Raw genomic sequence first — 20,770 nt, forward strand, 5'->3', positions numbered from 1 at the left:
TATTCGTATTTTAACCTTATTTCTCATTATTGTACATAGTATTGCAAACTATTGATTATGATCACTTACCATAGTTATCATTGGAGACTGTAAAGTTTGTAGGCAAAAATAAAAAATAACATACAGCAAGTTAAAAAATAAATGTATTTACTTATATCTAAAATACTACATGAGATCGAGTACTTAAACTTATGGCTACCTATACGAATATTTTTTCTTATTGCTTTTAAGTATAGTGACACGCAAAATTATTATATTTTATGGCATCTTAGGAAGCGTTTCTTGAAATTAAGTACTTAGGTACCAAATAATCATAGTCGGGTCGTACGGTCGTACCTAACTACTGTCCGCATTTACTGTCAAACCGTTTTAAATCCAAAATAATGACACAGATCTTCTAACCGAACTAATTTAAAATAAGAGTTCAGTGTTAGAGGTGGGGTGATATTTGTCCAGTAGTTTCTTTTGCACTGACACTCCATCTTGTTCGTACATCATTAATCTAAGTTTGTGACTCATCAATAGCAAAACTAAAAGACAGCCGCGGGTGCCACGCCTTCACATGTTTACTGTAATCATTTTTGTTCGCGAACGCCGAACCACACTCTGAACAGACGCACTGGAGATTTACACCAATAGCGTGCGTCCTCATATGCTGTTTCAAACTCTTCTGGTGTCTATACGCCTTACCGCACAGCGAGCAAACGAAATTCTTCTCCCCAGTATGAGACGCCATGTGTTTTCTCAACGTAGTTCTGCAGCTAAAACTCTTCTTACAAACATCGCATTGAGTCTTCTGCGTGTGAAACTTATTCGTGTGGCTCGTCAGCGCTCTGCGGCTTGGGAACGTTGCGTTGCACGTATCACAGTTGAAGGTAAATGTGATTCCGTGTACGTCTTTCAAATGCTTTAGCTTGCGGAAGTGCTCGACGAATCTTTCCGGGCAGTGCGGGCATCTCAGCATGCGCATTTTTGTTGCGCCTTCGTGCGTCTTCTCTTTGTGGTAGCGGAGGTTTGAGCTAGTAGTGTAGACCTTTTTGCAAACCTCGCAGGGATATCCTCCTGGCAGGTGGATCTCTTTGTGCTGCATCAGCCTCTGATGCGACAGGAAGCCGACGCCGCAAGTCTCGCAGATAGCGTTGCTGAAGTGGACGTTCATATGCCGGTTCAGCAGTATAAACGTCTGGAATATCTTCTGGCAGATATGGCACGAGTATTGGCCGTTGCGTTGCGTTAAGTTGTAAGCTACGAGACCGTTTCCTGACTTTGTGAATTCGGTTTTGTGGACAGAGGCTAGATGCTCCCGCGTGGCATCCAGATCTGGTAATTTGGTGTCGCAAATCTTGCATTTAAGGTTTGATATATCGACTTTTACTGTTCTCTTTCCTTTCGGTATGAGTTCTTTGAATATCTTTTGCCTTTCAGGCATTTCGTGGGTCCCTGTGTGCTGGAGCAAGGCACTGATGTCTGGGTATTGTTGCTGGCAGAAGAAACACTTGAAGTAGTACCGACAGTACACGAATGGTTGGACTGTGGTGTGTTCTAAGAATGTGGCTGCGTTTTGCCGTTCCGAGACCGTCAACTCCCATATACTGGAGATGGCTCCCTGGCGTGCCGGCCGCAGCGCTCCTGGGGAGTAAAATGGCATATTATAGATTTGCTGTCGTTCATCAGGTTTCAGATAACGCACTCATAGAAATCAGTCAATCAAATTCATAGGATTCGGGTCTTCATTATCTCTTTTAATTTCATCTATTACTAACTCATGCTTTTGTGCTTGAGTGTTTGCTGTTTGCATCAACAGTATTATATGCTTTTATATAAAACAATGCCTACTATTTCCTGTTCATTCAACTTAAAGCAGCGTCATCAAAATTCTTGACCATAGTTTTGAACTGCCACTGCGGGTGCCACTGCTTGACGTGTTTGTTGTATTCGTTCCGATTGTGGAACCCGGCCGCGCATTCTGTACAGCTGAACCTCCAGACTGGCCCGTGGACCCTCATGTGCTGTCGTAGCGTCCGCTCGTGCATGTACGCCTTCTGACAGATCGTGCAGAAGAAGTTCCTCTCCCCGGTGTGACCCCGCGAGTGCATTTTCAGCAACGACGCAGTCCCGAAACATTTTCCGCAAATTTTGCACTGGATTTTTTGCGTATGGAGTTTTGTGGTATGTTCTGTGAGCGCGCGCCGCGTCGGCAGCACCGCCTTGCACGACTGACACTCAAACGTGAAGCTGATACCGTGCACCTCCTTCAGGTGCGTCATCTTACGATAATGCTCCGCAAAACGCTCTAAACAGTGAGGACATTTTAACGGCTTTATCTTCTTGGCGTTAGTGACTTCATGCTTTTTCAGCAGGTGATACCGTAACTTCAGTTTTGTTTGGAAGACGTCGTGGCATTTTTCACATTTGTGGACCCCGTTCTGGTGGACTATTCTGTGGTTGACAAGCCGCTGGTGAGACATGAAGCCGAGCCCGCAGGTCTCGCACACCACGCTGAAGTGCACGTTCATGTGACGGTTCAGAAGGAAGAAAGAATTGAAAGTCTTGCCACACTTGTGACAGGACAACAAGCCGTTGTTGGAACTCAAGTTGTAAGCCATGAGACCGTTGCCAGCTGAATTAAATTCCTTTTTGTGATTAGAAGCTAGATGTTTTCTTATGTCGTCTAAGTCCGAGTATTTTTGCTCGCAAATCTTGCATTTAAGATTAGAAATGTCAACTTTGATGACTCTTTTGCCTTTCCTGAGGTGTTGTTTAAGAAGACTCGTTCTTTCCGGTGTCGGATGGAAAGCAGTGTGTTGGAGCACAGAGTGCACTTCAGGAAAGACTTCGTTGCAGTAGAAACATTTGAAGTTGGCTTGTAGATAGAAAAACGGCCGGATGGTGGTGTGTTCGAGGAAAGTCGCCGCGTTTTGTCGTTCTGATATCGTCATTTGCCAGACACTGGTGCGCGGTCCCGGCCGCTCTGTCGCCACCAGTCCTGCGGAACAAACAATACTCTTACTCTTTCACTCTTTTTAAATATTTCACCTATTTAGGTACGTTCACAACTCCTCTAACGCTAATATCAAACTCTCCATATTTGCGTGCAATTTTAATCAAATGAGTCAGATGTTATCTGTGAATTCACAGGTTTCGGTGAAAAGTTGCTATGTGCGCTGCTAAGGAAGCGTGATCAGTGCATTGTTGTCCGCACACCGAGCACGCCACGTCCGTGAACTCTGCGTCGTGTGTCTTGGAGTGTTCCTTCAGGTTTTTCTTCCGTGCGTACGACTTTCCGCACAATTCGCACTTAAAGTTCTTCTCCCCAGAATGTGTGACCATGTGCCGGTTCAGGGTCTCCTTCGTGAAGAATCTAGATCGGCATATTCCACATTCGTGGTTGCGCTCTTGCAGATGTACATTTCTTATGTGCAGCGTCAGATGGTATTTGAGGTCGAACTCGCGGCCGCAGGTTTCACATCGGTACAATAGACTGTTGTCGTTGTGGATTATTCGTAAGTGCTTCGTCCTCTGATAGTTCGAGGTGAAAGTGGCTGGACACATGGGACATCGCCGAAGAATCCTTTTTAAATGCACTCCACGTATGTGTAAAGTTCTTTTAGTTCTGCTACTGAACGTTTTGTCACACTTGTCGCAAGGGAAAGTACCTTTTTCGTGTATTTGGAGGTGTTTTTTCAACATATCACTAGTTATAAATGTCGTGCCACAAACATCACAACTAAAGTTATTAAAATGTCTACTCATGTGAATGATTAGAAGCCTCAGTTTCATAAATTCTTCGTTGCACACTTGGCATACATGTGACTCATTACCTAGTTTAAATGGTATAATGTTATCTTGGACTGATAAATCGATGTCTTTATCATGGCTTTCTTTCAAATGCGTCTTTAGTGTGTGGAAGTTAGGAGATATTACCGAGCATAGCTTGCACTGCAGTGCACCGACATCGACTTTCAAAGTCTTGTTACGTACCCGATTTATCAATTGTTTTTTAAGTTCGTCTAAGTTATGATTGTTAAAACTATGGTTCTTTAAACCATCAGGTTCTATAAACCGTTCGTTACAGACAAAACATTGGAACGTGTTGTTGATGTAAAAGAACGGATATACAGAAGAAAATTCAAATAAAATCAAAGCGTTATTTCTCTTCCGAGTGTCTACTGCATCGTGAGCATGTTGTCTCTGTTTACCAGTAACACAAGGCCTTTGAATAGTCTTCACATTAAATGTCTCGTTCCCCCAAGTGACTGTATCTAAAACTATAGGATTTTTAAGTAGTGTTAAGTTTTCTTGTTTACAATCTTCTACAGTTGGTGCTCTTAATTTTACTTTTCGAACTCGCTTTCTAGTCTTGGCTTGTTTAATGACGCGAGTTACTTTCTTTTTGTTGGATTTCTGGTTCTCATATGCAAGATCACTCAGCGATATTGGAGTTTTTAAGAGTGTTAGTGTAACTATACTGCCGTCTTCATCTTTGATAACCATGGAAGAATTAGTTTCTTCGATGATACCTAGAAAAGAAACAAAATGAAATTCACGCTTTGTGTAATGATGATCAATAGAAATGGTCTTAACACGGTTCCTTGTGGAACCCCATGGTCCCCTTCTATTTATTACCTAGTCTGGTCAACGATTTGAGACTATTAAATTATAATACAAAAATTACAATAAATGATTTATCTGAAAAATATAAAAAAGATCGCGCTGCAGTTATAATGTCACTACTTAGTATAGTTTTTAACGCACACCACGAGGCAGATGAAGGAGGATTTTAGTAAAACAGCCCAAATGATAAAAGTCTCTATCAAATATAGGTATTTATTAAGTAAATCTATTAATAAATAAAACTATTTAGGCATGTGCAATGTAAATCGGTTTAAATACATTGAACCTATTATGCTACTGTAAGTAATAGTAGTCGACATAAATATATTCTTTCTACATGATGTAAGCAAGTCTGAGCAGTCAACCCTCCATTATACATGAAGCTTCACAGCCCGCACCCAACAGTCTGATGTTGTGCCTTTTAAGACGCCTGTCTACATTGATTGGTATTTTCATAGGTTAATAGTGAATATTCTATCAGGTGGCACACGGCAGCGTCACTTCGTGAAGTCTCAGATGATCTTTTAAGTTCTTCCTCCTCAAAAACGCCATCCCACAGAACTCGCACTTATAATTCTTCTCCCCAGTGTGTGTTATCATGTGCCTCTTCAGTGATTCCTTATTGCAGAATCTTCGATGGCAAACATCGCACTGCTGGTTGCGCTCTTGCAAGTGCACAGAACGTATGTGACACAACAGATGGTACTTCAAGTTGAATCCCCTACCGCACGTTTCACACTTGTGTACTCTAGTTGAATGATTGTGGACGTCTTGGAGATGGATTGTCCGGCGATAGTTAGAGTTGAATCTCTCTGGGCAGATCGGGCATCTTCTAGGGTACTGTTTCAAATGAACTCCCCTCACGTGAAGCGATCTTTTATGCGTTGTGTTGAAGACTTTATCGCATTTATCGCATGGGAAATTTCCGTTCTCATGGACCTCCAAATGTTTTTTCAGCAGGCGCAAAGTCATGAATCCAGACCCGCACACTTCACAGCTATAGTTACTGAAGTGGACGCTCATATGAATGACCAGCAACCGGAATTTTATAAAGCTTTCACTACAGATTACACAATTGAACATGTCATCGCCATGGTTAGCCAATTTAAAGGGTATTAAATTGTCTTGGAGTTCAGGCGATATCAATTTCTGGTGTGCTTCTTTCAAATGCACTTTGAGATCTTGAAACGAGTCTGGGCGGGCCGAGCAGATCTTACACATGATTTCGCTTACATCGACTTTCAAAACATTCTCGTTACGGTTATTAATCAGTCTTCTGATTGGAGGCAGAGTATGGTCACTCATGTGTTGCCTCATTAAAGTCGCATCTAGAAATGGCTGAGCGCAAACGAAGCACTTATACTTATTATTTCCGTAAACAAACGGGTAGACAGTCGAGAATTCAAATATAACTAAAGCGTTTCCACGTGACTCGGGCTTTTTATGACGTTTTGGTTTTGCCGCCGGTTGCTCGCTAACTTTTGGATGAAGCTGTATAATATCGTCCTCTTCTTCATAGTTTGGAGAGCCAACGAACGATATCGGAGACGGGATAGGAGACGAATCGGACTCAACATCTTTTGCCACAGCCGGTCGGTTAACAGGCCGTTTCTTTAGCTTTAACTTTACTTTGTTAAATTCTGTTAACGTGCCGAGTGGCTGGCACAGGGTCCGGTCGTACTCGACTTGGAATAGTGGCACGATCCTCTTTTCTTTTTGGTTAACGAAATCGGCCGCGTCGCTTCCTAGAAAATAAAAATGACAAATTGTAACATGTTTCAGTTCACCGAAATGCATTTCAGAATCGTTTACGTATATAGTATAAGGTAGGCATACTTGTTTACATAGTGTGCCATCGCCCGTATAACCACGCTCAAAATATACCTAATGCAAAAAAGTAAACATAAGTACCTAAGTAGTTGTTTTTATAGGTTCTCCAGCTACTATCATGCATGCCTCTTATGTGATTTCGTTGAGATTTCTCTATAGAGTAGCAATGGGTAATTATTGTAAAGTTGTTTAAGTATACTTAATTAACGGCTTCGATGGTTCTAGTATATATTTTTTAGTGTCCTAATCATTGTGTGTGCCTAGTGCGAAACCATCACACTTCAAATAATTTTAATCTTAAAACCTAAGTTGTTTAGTTTCGCTGTAATAAATATTTAATTATACGAATAGGTATTATAACTCTAACTGCCTTATTATTTTACCTACCTAAATTCCATATTGCTCGTATAAATCATCCATATGGATTCCTAATATTTATATAAATGGTTTAAATAGGCATGTACTTAAATTAAAAAAATATATATGATGGAACTGCATTGGGGTCTTTGTCACACTCCCCACAGGCGGTGGTCAAATGTATAGCTTGCAGGGCCTTTTAAAATATATTAATTGTGAGCGGCAAAATGAGACGAAAATCCGAACACTGTTCCAACCTTGGACCCGATCTTTTAATAAATAACATATATTTTATGTATTTATATCACATTGATAAGACAACTAACGTTTATTCCTTAATATATTACGGTCCGGTAACGTAAGGCATGTGCACCTTAGCGTGATGTTTCAGACTACAATTCTGAATGAAAGACTTTCCGCAAACATTGCACACGAAGCGTCGGTCATTCTCATGTATCCTCAGATGTTCTTGCAGCGTATACTTCCTTGCGTATGACTTCTTGCATACGTCGCATTTGTACTTCCTGTCGCCGCCGTGGCGGACCATGTGGTCCTTCAACTCCGATTTGGAATAGAATTTCCACTCGCAGAATTCGCAGGAGTGTCGTTTTAATTTCAAATGCACCGTGTTTATGTGTGTCGGCAGTTTCCCGCTGTTTTTAAACACTTTGTCGCAGTATTTGCACTTGTATTCTTTGACCTTTAAGTTGTGTACGCTGGTGATGTGTTTGTTTCGCTGGAAGTAGTTTCTGAATGCCTCCGGGCAGTGAGGGCAGCGGTGCCGCTTCACCTTCATATGGACGTTGGCGTGATGTTCCTTTCTAGCATTTTCAGATTTGAAATATTTCTTGCAGACTTCGCATGGCACTTTCTCAGTTCCATGCGAGAAATAATGCGACCGAAGTCTCGATGGAGAGACGAAACCGGCGCCGCATAACTCACAAATGTAATTCTGGAAGTGAGTGTTCATGTGTTGGTTTAAGGTTTTGTAATCTGTGAAATCGGAATCGCACAAAGCGCATTTGAAGTCTCCAGAAAATAATTTGAACGGTAATATACCGTCAGGGATTTCCAGGTTTAGATTTTGTGAATGACTTGCAACTAAATGGAACTTAACATCAGCTAAGTCTTTGAATCTATCATCGCATATGTTACAGACGATATTTGTAATGTCGGCTTTAATTAATTCGTATTTTTTTATGGATCCCACCGCTCGTTTGATCTCATTATTTGACAGTGTGGCATGTTGAGATATTTTATGCTGTTCTAAAATATCGGGCTTGGAAAATTCTTCACCGCAATAGAAGCAGACATATTTATTCATTTTCCATCGAAATGGGCATATACTAGTGAATTCTAGTAAAATAATTGCATTTAGTCTCATGACTTTGCTTTGTGTACTATCAAGTTTATTACTGAGGTTTTTTATTAGATCTTTATTTACATCTTCTTTATTTGCTTGTATGCTGACATTATCGTCATCTTTATTTAAATTCATCATTTGTAGAAACGTATCTTCACTATCAAGTAAATAATTTTCCCCAGTTTTATTACAACTGTTTTCTAGTTCCATATTATAATCAGTGGTATTTTCCTTTTCTACATACATATTTAAATCAAAGTTTTGATTTCTTTCAGTTATCGAAGGCTCACTTTCATAAATCGTCCTATCATCTAAGCGATTGTCTTCGGTATATGCTTCATGGAAAGCATCTTCTGCCTTCGTGTTCCCGTCTTGTCGCGACAGATCAGGATGGTCACCTATAAATGAAAACAGACCATCGTAAGCATTTTTGCCCTCATGTAAGCTGTCAGGTTATTGGGATAGTTTATAGTTTGTGGTTAATGGTTTAGTTGACCTTCCCCCATGGGCTTTTCAGCTAATACAAAATGTCACTCTTATTTTTCAAGCTCTAATTTTTTGTTTGTGAGCACATCTATAGATGGCGCTGTAATGAGAATTATAATAATGATAATTGAGTCCAAATAATATCTGGCAACATTATTTTACTATTATTTATTTTTAATACTGGTAATTATTAAAACTCCGGCAATGGTACGTTTCTTTACAGTCAAAATATTACGTCAAATTCAACTGCTATAATAGTTATTAAATATTTTAGTATCTAGTCATTCACGAAAATTTAATAAAATAAAACATTACATATATATTTATATTACTAATACTGACATCAATATGTTTAAAAAATATAGAATTTGCATACTACAAAATATTTCAGTGTGTATATGTCATTCACGCTATGTGTGCATAATACGGAACGTTATTTGTTATTACGGCCGCCATAATACAAATAACTTTTTCGGATTTTTGTGATTTTATCGACAACTCTAGCTTTTTCGTGGACTCTGATTTGCCTCCTCACCTTCTGACCTTTGCGAGTACTATAATTGACCTTGATTTGCCTTTTGATTTGGATTTTGTACTATGGCGTCGAAACATAAGTGTTTTATTCCTGGTTGTGACCAGAATGAAAAACGTAAGTACCTATATTCACTAATTAATGTTCCGACTTTGGACGAGTGTTGTGTCTACCGTCGTAAAATTAAGTTTGATGTAATCTAGCTGAAAGATTGGTGCTTAGTGGCGGCTTATCAAGCTATGTACAACTCGGTTGCCAAAAGAATGGACCTGATACCGTATTCATAGCAACTCGGCGATACCGTAATGGATCGCGTTCGTAGTTCATCGACGCTCAAGCGAAACCAAGAGTATAAACCAGTATCCCGCGCGGCATTAAACTATGAACTCCATATCATTGGTACAGGCCAGGATTTGAACCCACAGCCTCTCGATTGAGAGGACGAGGCCTTATCCATTACGCCACCACGGCTCTCCGTCATGCCGGTTAAATATAAATGTTTTTATTGCAGGTGAAACCACCAGTACCTTACATAGGTTCCCCAATCCTGATAAGGATGCTGGAAGATTCAGAAAATGGACCAATGCTATTGGTGGAATGTTATGTGTGGAGTATTATAAAAAAAGAAATAAATGTCGAAAACCTTATCCTGATGTATTAATTTATCCCCGTTATTTTATTAACGTAGGTATTTAATAGATACAAATAGCTAGAAATAAATCAAAATACCTATGTATTACCATTAGTGCTATATATACATATATGAAATTTAGTTCCTGGGCACATCTACAGCTGGCGCTGATATCATCGTGTTACTGATAGCTCTATTCTCAGAATAATTAATGTACTCTGTGTCTTCCCCTGTTTAATCTCACCATGGAGTAGATATTACATAATTTTTCGTTCAGACACAAAAAAAATATTATGGTGTACTCATGCAAATTTGAATCAGTCTGTTCGTATCAGGCAGGTGAGCTTCAAAATCTTTTAGTCAGCTAAGTACCTATAGGTTATAGTGATGCTAGGTAATTTAGACTAACCAGTTTTTTATAGCATGTTTGCTAATGAGTCATTTAATGGGTGGTATCGTTTATTTTTTTTGCAAGCACATTAAAATACAGGAGCCATGATCGTAGTAAAATAGAGTGCAGTTAAATTATTGTAATATATTTATTAATTGCCATAATATAGGTACTTTTTGGTTACTGATGTACAAAAATAAATATACATAACTATAAGATAAGATAAGATAAGATATTCTTTATTTGCACACAAAAATATGGACAACAAAACAAAACTTAATCTAACACATATGTACAAATGGCGGTCTTATCGCTTAAAGCGATTTCTTCCAGACAACCTTTGGGTGGAAGGATATTTAGATGTAAAGAAGGGTAAAGTGTACTAGGAATAAAGAATATACCATAGATATTTAATATACCAATACATACTACCTACAATATATTTACATATATAATTTATATACCTAGCATCATAATATATAATATATTAAAATATATATTAATATATAATAAAATACATACCACGTTACTTATATATAATAATAAGCATATTAAAGAGGATATACTTAGTGATCTTCATTCAAGAGCCGAGGAAATGGTCTTTTAACATCCTTTTGAATGAGGCCAATGACGGTGCTTTCCGTATACTATACATCCTACCAACTTACAAAAAACCCAACAAAAATCGAGCTCGAACTAAACCTAAGTATTTTCAGTCAATTTGAACAGATCCCTGAACTGCGCCGGATGGTGTACCCTCATGTGGTGTTTGAGCGAACAGTTCTGTATGAACGAGTGTCCGCACACCAGACACACGAATCGTCTGTCGTTATTATGTATCCGCATATGCTCCCTCAACGTCTTCAGCCTCGCGTACGCTTTCTTGCACACATCACACTGGTATATCCTTTCACCGCCGTGCTTAACTGAATGCTCTTGCAGCTCGTAGTTTGTGAAAAACTTCATGCCGCAAACCGGACAAACATGGTTCCTCTCCTGTAGATGTCTGAAGCGGACGTGGGCGGTCCTCTGGCTGCACAAGTCGAAGACCTTCGGGCAGGAGGGACACGGGAAGCCAGTCAGCTTCTTCCCGTGCACGTTTCGTAAATGGTTCAACCTGTGTTTGTAGGAGGTGAATTTCTCGTCGCAGATAGGACACTTGTAGCGTTTGTTGGACTTGTGAACTCTGGCGATGTGCGCGTGTAGGTTGGAATACGTGGGGAAGGAGTCGGAGCAGAGCTTGCACGGGAAGCAGCCACGCTGGTGCGTGCGCGCGTGGTTCACCATCCGGTGGGCGGTGACGAACTTCTTGCCGCAAGTCTCGCAGATAAACCGCTCGTAGTGTTCGTTCATGTGCTTGTGTAGACTCAGGAACATCTCATACCGCTTGCCGCACACTTGGCAGCAGAACATGTCCTTAGTCAGCTTGTAAGGCAGCACGCTGTCCTCGTGCGAGCAGTCTAGAAGCTTCCCGTGCTCTAGCGAAAGGTGGACTTTAAGGCCGTCGTAGTTCTCTATGTATGCGCCGCAGAGTTTGCAGGTTGTGTTCACGAAATCTATTTTGACCGGCTCGTATTTCCTCGGTCGATAAGTTTGTTGAACATCGGAATGTGTAGTGGATGTGTGTTCGCGAAGCTTTTCAGGTTCTAAGAATGTGTTGTCGCAGTAAAAACAGAGATACGTCCCTCGTCTATACTTGAACGGGCACGCTGTGCATGATTGTAAAATGAGAGTAATGTTGTTTCTATAAGTCTCCCGCCTCTCCCTCTGTTCCGTCCGGTCTGTATCCAATTTGGGTTCCGTGGTTTCTGTTTCGGATTCCACTTCTAACTTTATTTGTATCTCTTCGGATTTGCGTCCTAAAAATAGAAAAACATCCGATATAGTTTCCTCTCCACTGTCAGCAGTCCGATTGCAAGCAACTGATAAATACAACAGCTACAACTACGGCAAAAGTACTTATAATGTAGTATTCAAATTGAATAATACGCTGCTGTCTCGTGTTTCCTGTTAAATATGTGTTACGTAAGGTCTAATGAGGCAACAATAAATAAGAAACGCAATAATACTTATTAAAATTCATTTATTGTTCCTAGCTACACTTAAAAACAGGTTATGTTACAAAATTCTTGCTAACAAATTCATAATTGGGATGGTGTGTTTTAATATGGCCTTTTAAACTGCACTTTTGTACAAAAGCACTGTTACAATATTCACACACAAACCGCCTATCATTCGTATGTATCCTTAAATGCTCCTTCAACGTTTTAGCTCTAGCATAAGCCTTTTTGCAAACTTGGCACTGAAACGATCTCTTATCACTGTGTTTCACCATGTGGCACTTCAGCTGAGATGAACAAACGAAACTCATAGGACACGCAGAACATAGAAATTTCTTATTCTTATAATGGACCAGATTCAAATGTTTAGTTCTTTGATTGCACAACTCAAAGACTGATGGGCAAAGATGGCATGGGTAGTTTACTGTGCTACCATGCGCCTCTTTCAAATGTTTCAACCTATTCGGATAGCTTTTAAATACTTCCTTACAGTAAGGACACCTATACCTGTTAGCTTGGGGATGCGCTTGTAAAATGTGTCGGTTTCGTTTCAGCTTGTTTGGGAATACCTCTTCACATTTAGTGCATTTCACGTCGCCATTAACTGACACGTCGTGAGTGAGGAGATGGGCCTTGAGCCTGTGTGGGAGTGAGAAACTCTTGCCGCATTGAAAGCAAATGTTGCTCGGGTCATGTTCGTTAATGTGCGTGTTCAATTTCGAAAAAAGCTCAAAGTTTTGCTCGCAAAAGTAACAGACGAACTCCTGTGTACTTTTAATTATGAACGGGGTAACGCTTAAGCCGTGATCTGGGTTTAAATACTTGTTGTGTACGGAAGCTAAGTGGCAGCTTAGCTCCTCAAAGTTTTTAATGCTCTCGAGGCAAAGTTCGCAACGTAAATTGGATGCTTCTACTTTTATTTTATCAGTCGATTTGGCTGTTCGCAAGGCCTCTATCCTGTTGGGATGGTCGAGAACGTGGCTTCTCATTTCTGCGAAATCCCCGAACGTCATGGTGCAGTAAGCACACACGAAGGATCCGCACCGCCAGCGGAAGGGACACACGTTTGTACATTCGATAATGATCCCCGCATCGTCTCTGCGATCACCGTATTTTTTTCTTGGTTTCCATTTAACGCGGCCGGCCCCTAAAAACAAAAGAAAATCTATCAGGCTGTGAAGCTGTTTTGTATGATCAGTTTTTTTTGTTGTTACTACGGAGTAGAGCCGTCTTTTTACGTGCGCTTTTACGTTTTCATAGATTATGTTGCCGCCAAAATGCGAGGATACCTAGGAAATTTGTAAGAAAGTAGTTAACTAAGTAGGTATATGTATAGATTTAGTTGACCCTATTTGATCATAAATTAATTAATATTTTTTCACCAGCCAACCCTTGTTTGATGGAGAACTAAGGTAGGTAAATTTACGACTCTTTTATACAATAATAAAACAGTAAGTACTTAAATGCAGACATATAAGTAAGTAACTACCTACATTAAATTGACTTTTTTATTACACTAACATAGGTTAAGTTTAATTGTTACTAACATAATATGGCTTTTGCTGAAATAAACGTTTATTATTATTATTATTAAACAATAACTAAATATGTCCAAAATATATAGGTACATATAAACTAGAATTATCCTACCTATTCAACCTACTTAAATAATAATATAAATACACATATACCTAAGAGACAAAATATACTTAGGGTGACTTGCATAACAAAGTTAATCAAATTTAAATAGTTTGTCTCTTGTTCTGACAGTATAATGGCAGAGCAAGAGGTCATAGATTTAATTTTGATTAACTTTGTTGTGCAAGCCACTCATAATAAGTATATATTAATACATACATATACTTAAATAATTATAATTTACCAACCTAAGGTTTGATGATAGTGATCCTTTACGCTCTTTTTAAAGGTAGCAAGCGAAGGTGATAGTCGTACGTTCACGGGCAAGGTGTTCCACAGACACGCCGCCTTCACAGGAAAGTTATGTAACTTCTGTCCTTATTTGTGTAGGTACAAATTATGAATAGGTAAGTATTCTATTTATCTATCATCAATCAGTAAATTTGAGTATCTATATAGTACCTAATCGAGGTTTTTCCGTATTCTAAAACACTGAATTCAGACTTGTTCAACATTCAGGCTCTTTACTACCGCCATGAGTCATCAAATGTTTGGTCATCTGTGCCTTGCTCCCACTCTTCCACTGACAATGCGGACACTCGTGGCTAACAACCGGTCTGTGGGAGCGAGCGTGGGCAGCCCTCTTGCAACTCGTCTCAAACACTCGCTCACAGCCGTCGCACGCATACACCCTCTTCTGCTGCGCGTGACCACCGACTAGATGCTTCGCTCTAGCGTAGTACGTCGTGAATATTTGCGGGCATCTCGGGCAGGTGTATCGCATTCCTTTCCGATGTACCCGGAACTTGTGGCACATTCTCGCCGCTCTGGTGTTGAGTATCTCCTCGCATTCACCGCATGGGAAGCTGCCGATTTCGTGCGACTGCACGTGGGTTCTGAACCGAGATTTGGAGACGAACGCCTTGCCGCACGCCTCGCACACGTAGTTCTGGTAGTGAGAGTTCATGTGCTCGTTCAGTTTGGAAAAGTTCGCGAATTCGACGAAGCACTTCTGACAGGCAAAGCCTTTTGCGTCGTCTAACTTGAACGGTAGTACTCCGTCGCTGTATTCGTTATTGAAAGGTTTATTGTGTTCGCTAATTATGTGCTGTTTTAGATGATCTATTCCGTCAACTTCCTGCCCGCACAATTTGCACCTCAAATCCGTGACATCGATTTTGAGCATGTTGTTTTCAGTGAGTTTGGCAAAGATCCTTTTGGTTGGCTTTTGATCGAGATGGTTGTTGAACACGTGATGACGGAGGGGGGTTGTGTCTACGAATTTATCGTCGCAGTAGGAGCAGAAGAAAGCGTTGCGCCACCAGCGGAAGGCCCATGCCGTGGAGTATTCTAATATGGCCATGGCGTGTCTCCGCATCATGGTTTTGGCGATTCTCTTCTCGGATTCCTCGGGTAGTTCGTTGTTCTGCCGCCGCCGCCGGCGCAGGGTTCTCGCGCTGACGTTTTCAGACAACTTCCTACCACGACCTACTGTTTCCGCGACCGTTATTGCGGAACCTAAAAACAAAATAATACTGCGTTACCGTAATTGTAATACGATATAACCATCCCCGTGTGACATGCATTTGGGTACAAATGACCTTATGTTAATTTCTATGTTTGTAAATCTTTAGCCAATACTTAGTTATTTATATTGCATTTTAAGTATTATTTTATAATATAAGTACCCAAGGTATAATATAGGTAGTTATTAATATCTTTGTTTTTAAGTATAATTATATTTAAGTATAAGTTTATATGTAGTTTATAAATATATCTTGTTTTCACATGTTATCTTTGTGGTTCTTTGATTACTTTTAGTAATAAGACCGCCGATTGTGCTATTCATTTTCTGTTCTATGTATGTGACTCTGTTTCTGTGTGTGTGTAATAAAGAGTAATAAGGAAGCCACTAACACAATAGTTAATTTTATAGAATCCTAAGCATTTACTCTCAATTTTACAATACCAGCTTATCTTTCTCAGTAACAGTACAAGTGATGAGATCGCCCAGCTCCGGATGGTGTGACCTCAGATGCGAATAGAACTGAGTCTTCTGCTTGAAGTTGGCTCCACACCAGCGACACCGCAAGTCCTCGTGAGTCTTCAAATGAGTCTTCAGCGCCGCCCGCCTCGGGAACGACTTGGCACAAACCGAACAGTGAAAGTTCCTCTGCCCTGTATGTTTTATCATATGTCTTTTCAATTCGTACGGAGTCCTGAACTGCCACTCGCAACACGGACACTGACAGACGCGTTCGGGAGGGAAATGTGCGGATTTGACATGAGCAGCGCGCTTCCCACTCGTCTTGAACGCCTGCTCGCAGTGTCCGCACTGGTACGAGACCTCTCTCTCTCTGTGCGCCTCGTTCAAGTGGTTCATTCTTTCGTAGTATCCGTCGAATCGGACCTTGCAGAGCGGACACTCGTACCGCGGAGCCTTGGCGTGTGCCTGCGCCTTGTGCCAGTCTCGTGCCGCGCGCATCGTAAACGCTCGTCCGCACTCGTTACAAGAGAACGAACCGGATATGTGCACTTCTGAGTGCTTCCGCAATCGTGGGGCCGTCATGAACCCTTTGCCGCAAATCGCGCAGATGTAATGCTGATAGTGCACGTTCATGTGCTCGTATAGTTTGAGGAAATTGTTGAATAGGTCGTGGCATACGACGCATCTCCAGCTCTCTTTGTTGAGGGAGAAGGGAAGGATTCCGTCGGGATGGTTCGCTTCGAACTCGTAACCGTGTTGCTGAACGTGAGATTTCATATCGCTAGCGTCTGTGAATGGCGCGGCGCAATCGCGGCAGCTAGCATCGGTAATGTCGACATTTATGAGACCCATCTCTTTGAATTTACTGTAAATATCTTTCGTGGAATGTTCCGTGGCACAGGCGCTAACGTGTTTCCTCAAAACGCTACAGTCGGTGAAGTTTTCATCGCAATATGCACAAATGAATCGATTCTTCTTCCATCTGAATGGCACTATTGACCAACATTGCAGGATGGAAGTCGCGTTTCGTTTGATTGTCAAACGGGATTGAGTTTTGGCACTTCTCTGATAGCCCTTTTTCTCTTTCGTGCTCAGGAGCTGTTCTATATCGATTGTGTTATCTGTTGGCTCTGTCTTTACTATTGTGTCGGGCTCAGTGTCTCCCCGTTTTCCTAAAAAGAGAAAAGTTTTTATAAATCTTCTGGTTCATAATGAGCAAAGTATTTTGGCTCAAATCAATCGCAGCATCTGTGTTTCTAATTCTTGAAAAACTTGTTTGCACTGTTCGCGGTATGCGAAAGAATCTTTGCTCGTCGTCACGCCTATTTTTCTATTGCTACTTATCCTCATCGAAGCTCAAGAAATACAATATTTTTTATTTCATCTTACGAATTTTTTTATCTTTTAGAACTATGTAATAAATTATTTAATAAATTTAAAACTGAATAAGCCTTGGGGAAATTTCATACACGGCATCATACCTATACTAAGCAGATCCCTAATACTTGGGTAAGTACTTCGTACATAGGCAATTACTAAGAAAAAATGCTTTCAGTAGAGTTGTAGAATATTTATTTTGAGGAGTAATAAATAAATTGTTAGCTAATTGTTTTTATATTAACTGCCATTCGGCACCTATCACTCTGAATCTGGATGTTTTTCTTTCAAATGCGAATGCAGCAGACTTTTCTGCGAAAATCTGGCTTCACACAGCCCGCACTTGAAATCTTCGTGTGTTCTCAAATGTACAGCAAGGGCTGTCCTTCTGACAAACGTCTTTGGGCACACAGAACACCGAAACGGCCGCTCCCCAGTGTGTTTCGTCCTATGCCTTCCCAGTTCGTATTTAGTCTTGAACTGCCATTCGCAGAAATCACACTTGAAACTGCGCTCAAGAGGACAGTGTTGCCTCCGGTTGTGAACAAACCGCTTCGTGGTCGTGCTAAACGTGCTATCACAATGCTCACACTTGTATGCGACGGCCTTTTCGTTGTGTTTCTCGCTCATATGGTTGTTCCTATCATCGTATTTTGTGAATCGAATTTTGCAGTATGGGCACTGGTATCTAGGCGTCTTGCAGTGGACCTGGCTTTTGTGGGATTCCCTGGCTGCGAGCGTTGTGAAGGTCCTCCCACATTCCTGGCAGGGGAACGGGCCGGTGTCGTGCGTGTAGCCATGCGCGCGCAGCCGGCTTGCAGTGATAAAACACTTGCCACACACTGAGCATATAAAGTGAGGGTAGTGGGAGTTCATATGCGTGTTAAGTTTCGAAAAGAAGCTAAACACTTCATGGCAGATGACGCATCGCCACTTGTCCTTGTTCAGTTCGAAGGGGACAACACCCTCGGAATAGTTCTCGTCATATTCGTATCCGTGCCGAATGACGTGGTCCTTCATGTCTGCGACATCAGAAAACGGGGCTTTGCATTCGCGGCACTGGCCCTCGGATATGTCGATTTTGATAGGGCGCCCCTTTTCACGGAATTTACTGTAAATATCTTTGGTGCTGTGGCTCTTGGAGCAAATATGAACGTGGCGTCTCAGACGAGAGAACTCTGTAAAGCTTTCCTCACAATATCCGCACCGGTATGTATTCAAAAGCCATCTAAAGGGACACACCGACCAACATCGCAGCACGGACGAAGCATTTGCCATAAGTTTTAATTGGGTTCGAGTCCTAGCGGACATTTCATAGGCTCTTTTGCCTTTTGCCTTCAGAAGCTGACCTGATGCGCTAGTTTTTGTTTCCGTTTCCTCCGGTTTTCCTAAAAAAAGAAAAATACTCGTCAATTCCCAAAGAAAGTATGAAAATACTGAGTATGATATTTTGGTTCCCATTATTTACGAGCAATGAAAAAGTTCCACATTCCCTGATTTGCTTTTCAAATTGTATGAAATAGTTATAACAACTACAAAAAATTCAAGTAAATAAAAAAAACAACACTTTTTTTACCTTTTTGGTCTAGTGGTAGAAGCTTCGCTTCACGACTCAGAGGTCCCGGGTTCGATTCCCGGGTGGGACCATCAATTTGTGTTTCTAAATTGTGGTTCTAAGTTTGGTTAGGACATAGAAGGCTGATCACCTGATGTCCGAAACAGTGAAACGATCCATGCTGTCGGATGGGCATGTAAAGCAGTCGGTCCTGCGCCTAGCTCTCTCCAGTCGTGTCGGTCAATCCGTCCCATTGGGCTATGGGAGTGATGGAACAGAGAGTGCTCCTGTGTACTGCGCACACACTTGGGCACTATAATCTACTCCTGCGTAGATGGCTGATCTCAATTGAGAATGGCCGCCGTGGCCGAAATTCGGCTAGGAGGACATTAATATTATTATTATTATTTTAATAGTAGATCCTACCTCAAATTATGATTTCCGACAGTTTTTTATGACTTTTGAGCTGGTTGCGGATGGTTTTCTTGCAAATGCGAGTACAACAAACTCTTCACCGGAAAGCTGGTGTCACACAGCGGGCATTTGAAGTCTTTGTGAGTCCGGTAATGATTATTGAGCGCCACCTGCCCAAAGAACATTTCCGGGCACTCCGAACATTTGAAATTCCTCTCTCCATCGTGTATCACCATGTGCTTTTGCAGTTCATATCTGGTCTGGACCTGCGCGTCACAGAAGTCACATTTGAAACTGCGTTGGCGCGGGAAGTGCGCCGACCGCGTGTGCGAAAACCGCCTCCCATTTGTGCTGAACGTCAAATCGCAATGCTGACACTTGTACGTGACGGCCTTTTCGTTGTGCTTCTCACTCATATGGGCGTTCCTCTCGTCAAAGCTGGAGAAGCGTATCTTGCAGTATCGGCATTTATATCTGGGGTTGCTGTTGTGGGTTTGCGCTTTGTGTGACTGCCTGGCCTTATTCGTAGTGAAGACTCTTCCGCAGTCTGCGCAGGGGAAAGCCCCGGTGCGGTGTAGGCTACTGTGCGTATTCAGTCTCTGTGACGTCATGAACGCCTTCCCACACACGGAGCATACGTAGAGCGGGTAGTGCTTGTTCATGTGCTCCATAAGCGATTTGAAGAAGCCGAAAACTTCGTGGCAGATGACGCACCGCCAGAGGTCGTTGTTGAGCTCGAATGGAATAACACCTTCGGAATAGTTCACATCGAACTCGTATCCGTGCCGAAAGACGTGGTCCTTCATGTCTTCTATATTAGAAAACGGGGCTTTACATTCGCGGCATGTGCTTTCGGTTACATCAATTCTTAGAGGGTTCTTTTCACGGTATTTTGCGAAAATATCTTTGGCACTGTGGCTTTTGGAGCAGATCTGGCTGTGACTTCGGAGGCGAGTGACTTCTGGGAAGCTTTCCTCGCAATATGCACACCAGAATATATTCTGTTTCCACTTGAAGGGACACACCGACCAACAACGCAACACCGACGTTGCATTTGCCATAAATTTTAAGCGGTTTAGAGTCTTAGCGCATACTATTCGGTTTCTTTTCCTTTTTGGCTTCAGGAGCTCATTTGACTCACTTGTGTTTTTTTCACTGGATTCAGTTTCCTTCAGTTTTCCTAAAAAGAGAAAAATACTCGTAAATTCGCTAAGATTTTATGACAAAGTAGCGATTCCACGACCGCCTCATATCTCTTTTGTACCCTGTGGGAATACCAGGTTTAGAATTTTATTATGAATTTTTGAACTTCATTGAAGTTGTGATTTTGTAATTAATTAAGTACTTACTGTAACTTCAGATTTTGTAGTTAATCATGTACTTAACATACTTACTTATTAGTAGGCCTGATATTTGATATTTAAACATGTATAGAAAAATAGGTACTGCCTACACTTTTTATCCATTCAAATATCTGAATATTTTTTGTAATCATACACCTAAATTGAAGGCCATGATCTTCAACGAAAGTGCCA

At 41.2% G+C, this 20,770-nt stretch overlaps 1 protein-coding gene and 1 long non-coding RNA gene across 13 annotated transcripts in view; one reads left to right on the forward strand and one right to left on the reverse strand.

The window, feature by feature from the left end:
* The window catches only part of LOC105398720 (gastrula zinc finger protein XlCGF57.1), a 95,618-nt gene that overhangs the window by 1,073 nt on the left and 73,775 nt on the right, over positions 1–20,770 (reverse strand). Inside the window, exons 5-6 of one of the 12 annotated variants that reach the window (XM_011570903.3) lie at positions 18,616–18,654; positions 15,827–17,061 (exon numbers count right to left, since the gene is read on the reverse strand). The exons of 1 other annotated variant lie outside the window; for it this stretch is intronic. In XM_011570903.3, the coding sequence (XP_011569205.3) occupies positions 15,863–17,061; positions 18,616–18,654 (1,238 nt within the window). In that variant the 3' untranslated portion in view covers positions 15,827–15,862. Of the gene's footprint in view, positions 1–460; positions 1,630–1,690; positions 2,987–3,022; positions 4,521–4,798; positions 6,360–7,056; positions 8,563–10,878; positions 12,064–12,270; positions 13,412–14,395; positions 15,421–15,826; positions 17,062–18,552; positions 18,655–19,247; positions 20,416–20,770 lie in introns of those variants that run through there. 10 more of the 12 variants (XM_048629780.1, XM_011570904.3, XM_048629781.1 and 7 more) reach the window with 10 other exon arrangements.
* LOC125490484 lies at positions 8,657–9,829 on the forward strand. The gene is made up of 2 exons (XR_007267690.1): positions 8,657–9,299; positions 9,694–9,829. It is a non-coding gene; the product is annotated as an uncharacterized LOC125490484 (long non-coding RNA).

Source organism: Plutella xylostella, chromosome 24, assembly GCF_932276165.1.
Source record: "Plutella xylostella chromosome 24, ilPluXylo3.1, whole genome shotgun sequence".
NCBI lineage: Eukaryota > Metazoa > Arthropoda > Insecta > Lepidoptera > Plutellidae > Plutella > Plutella xylostella.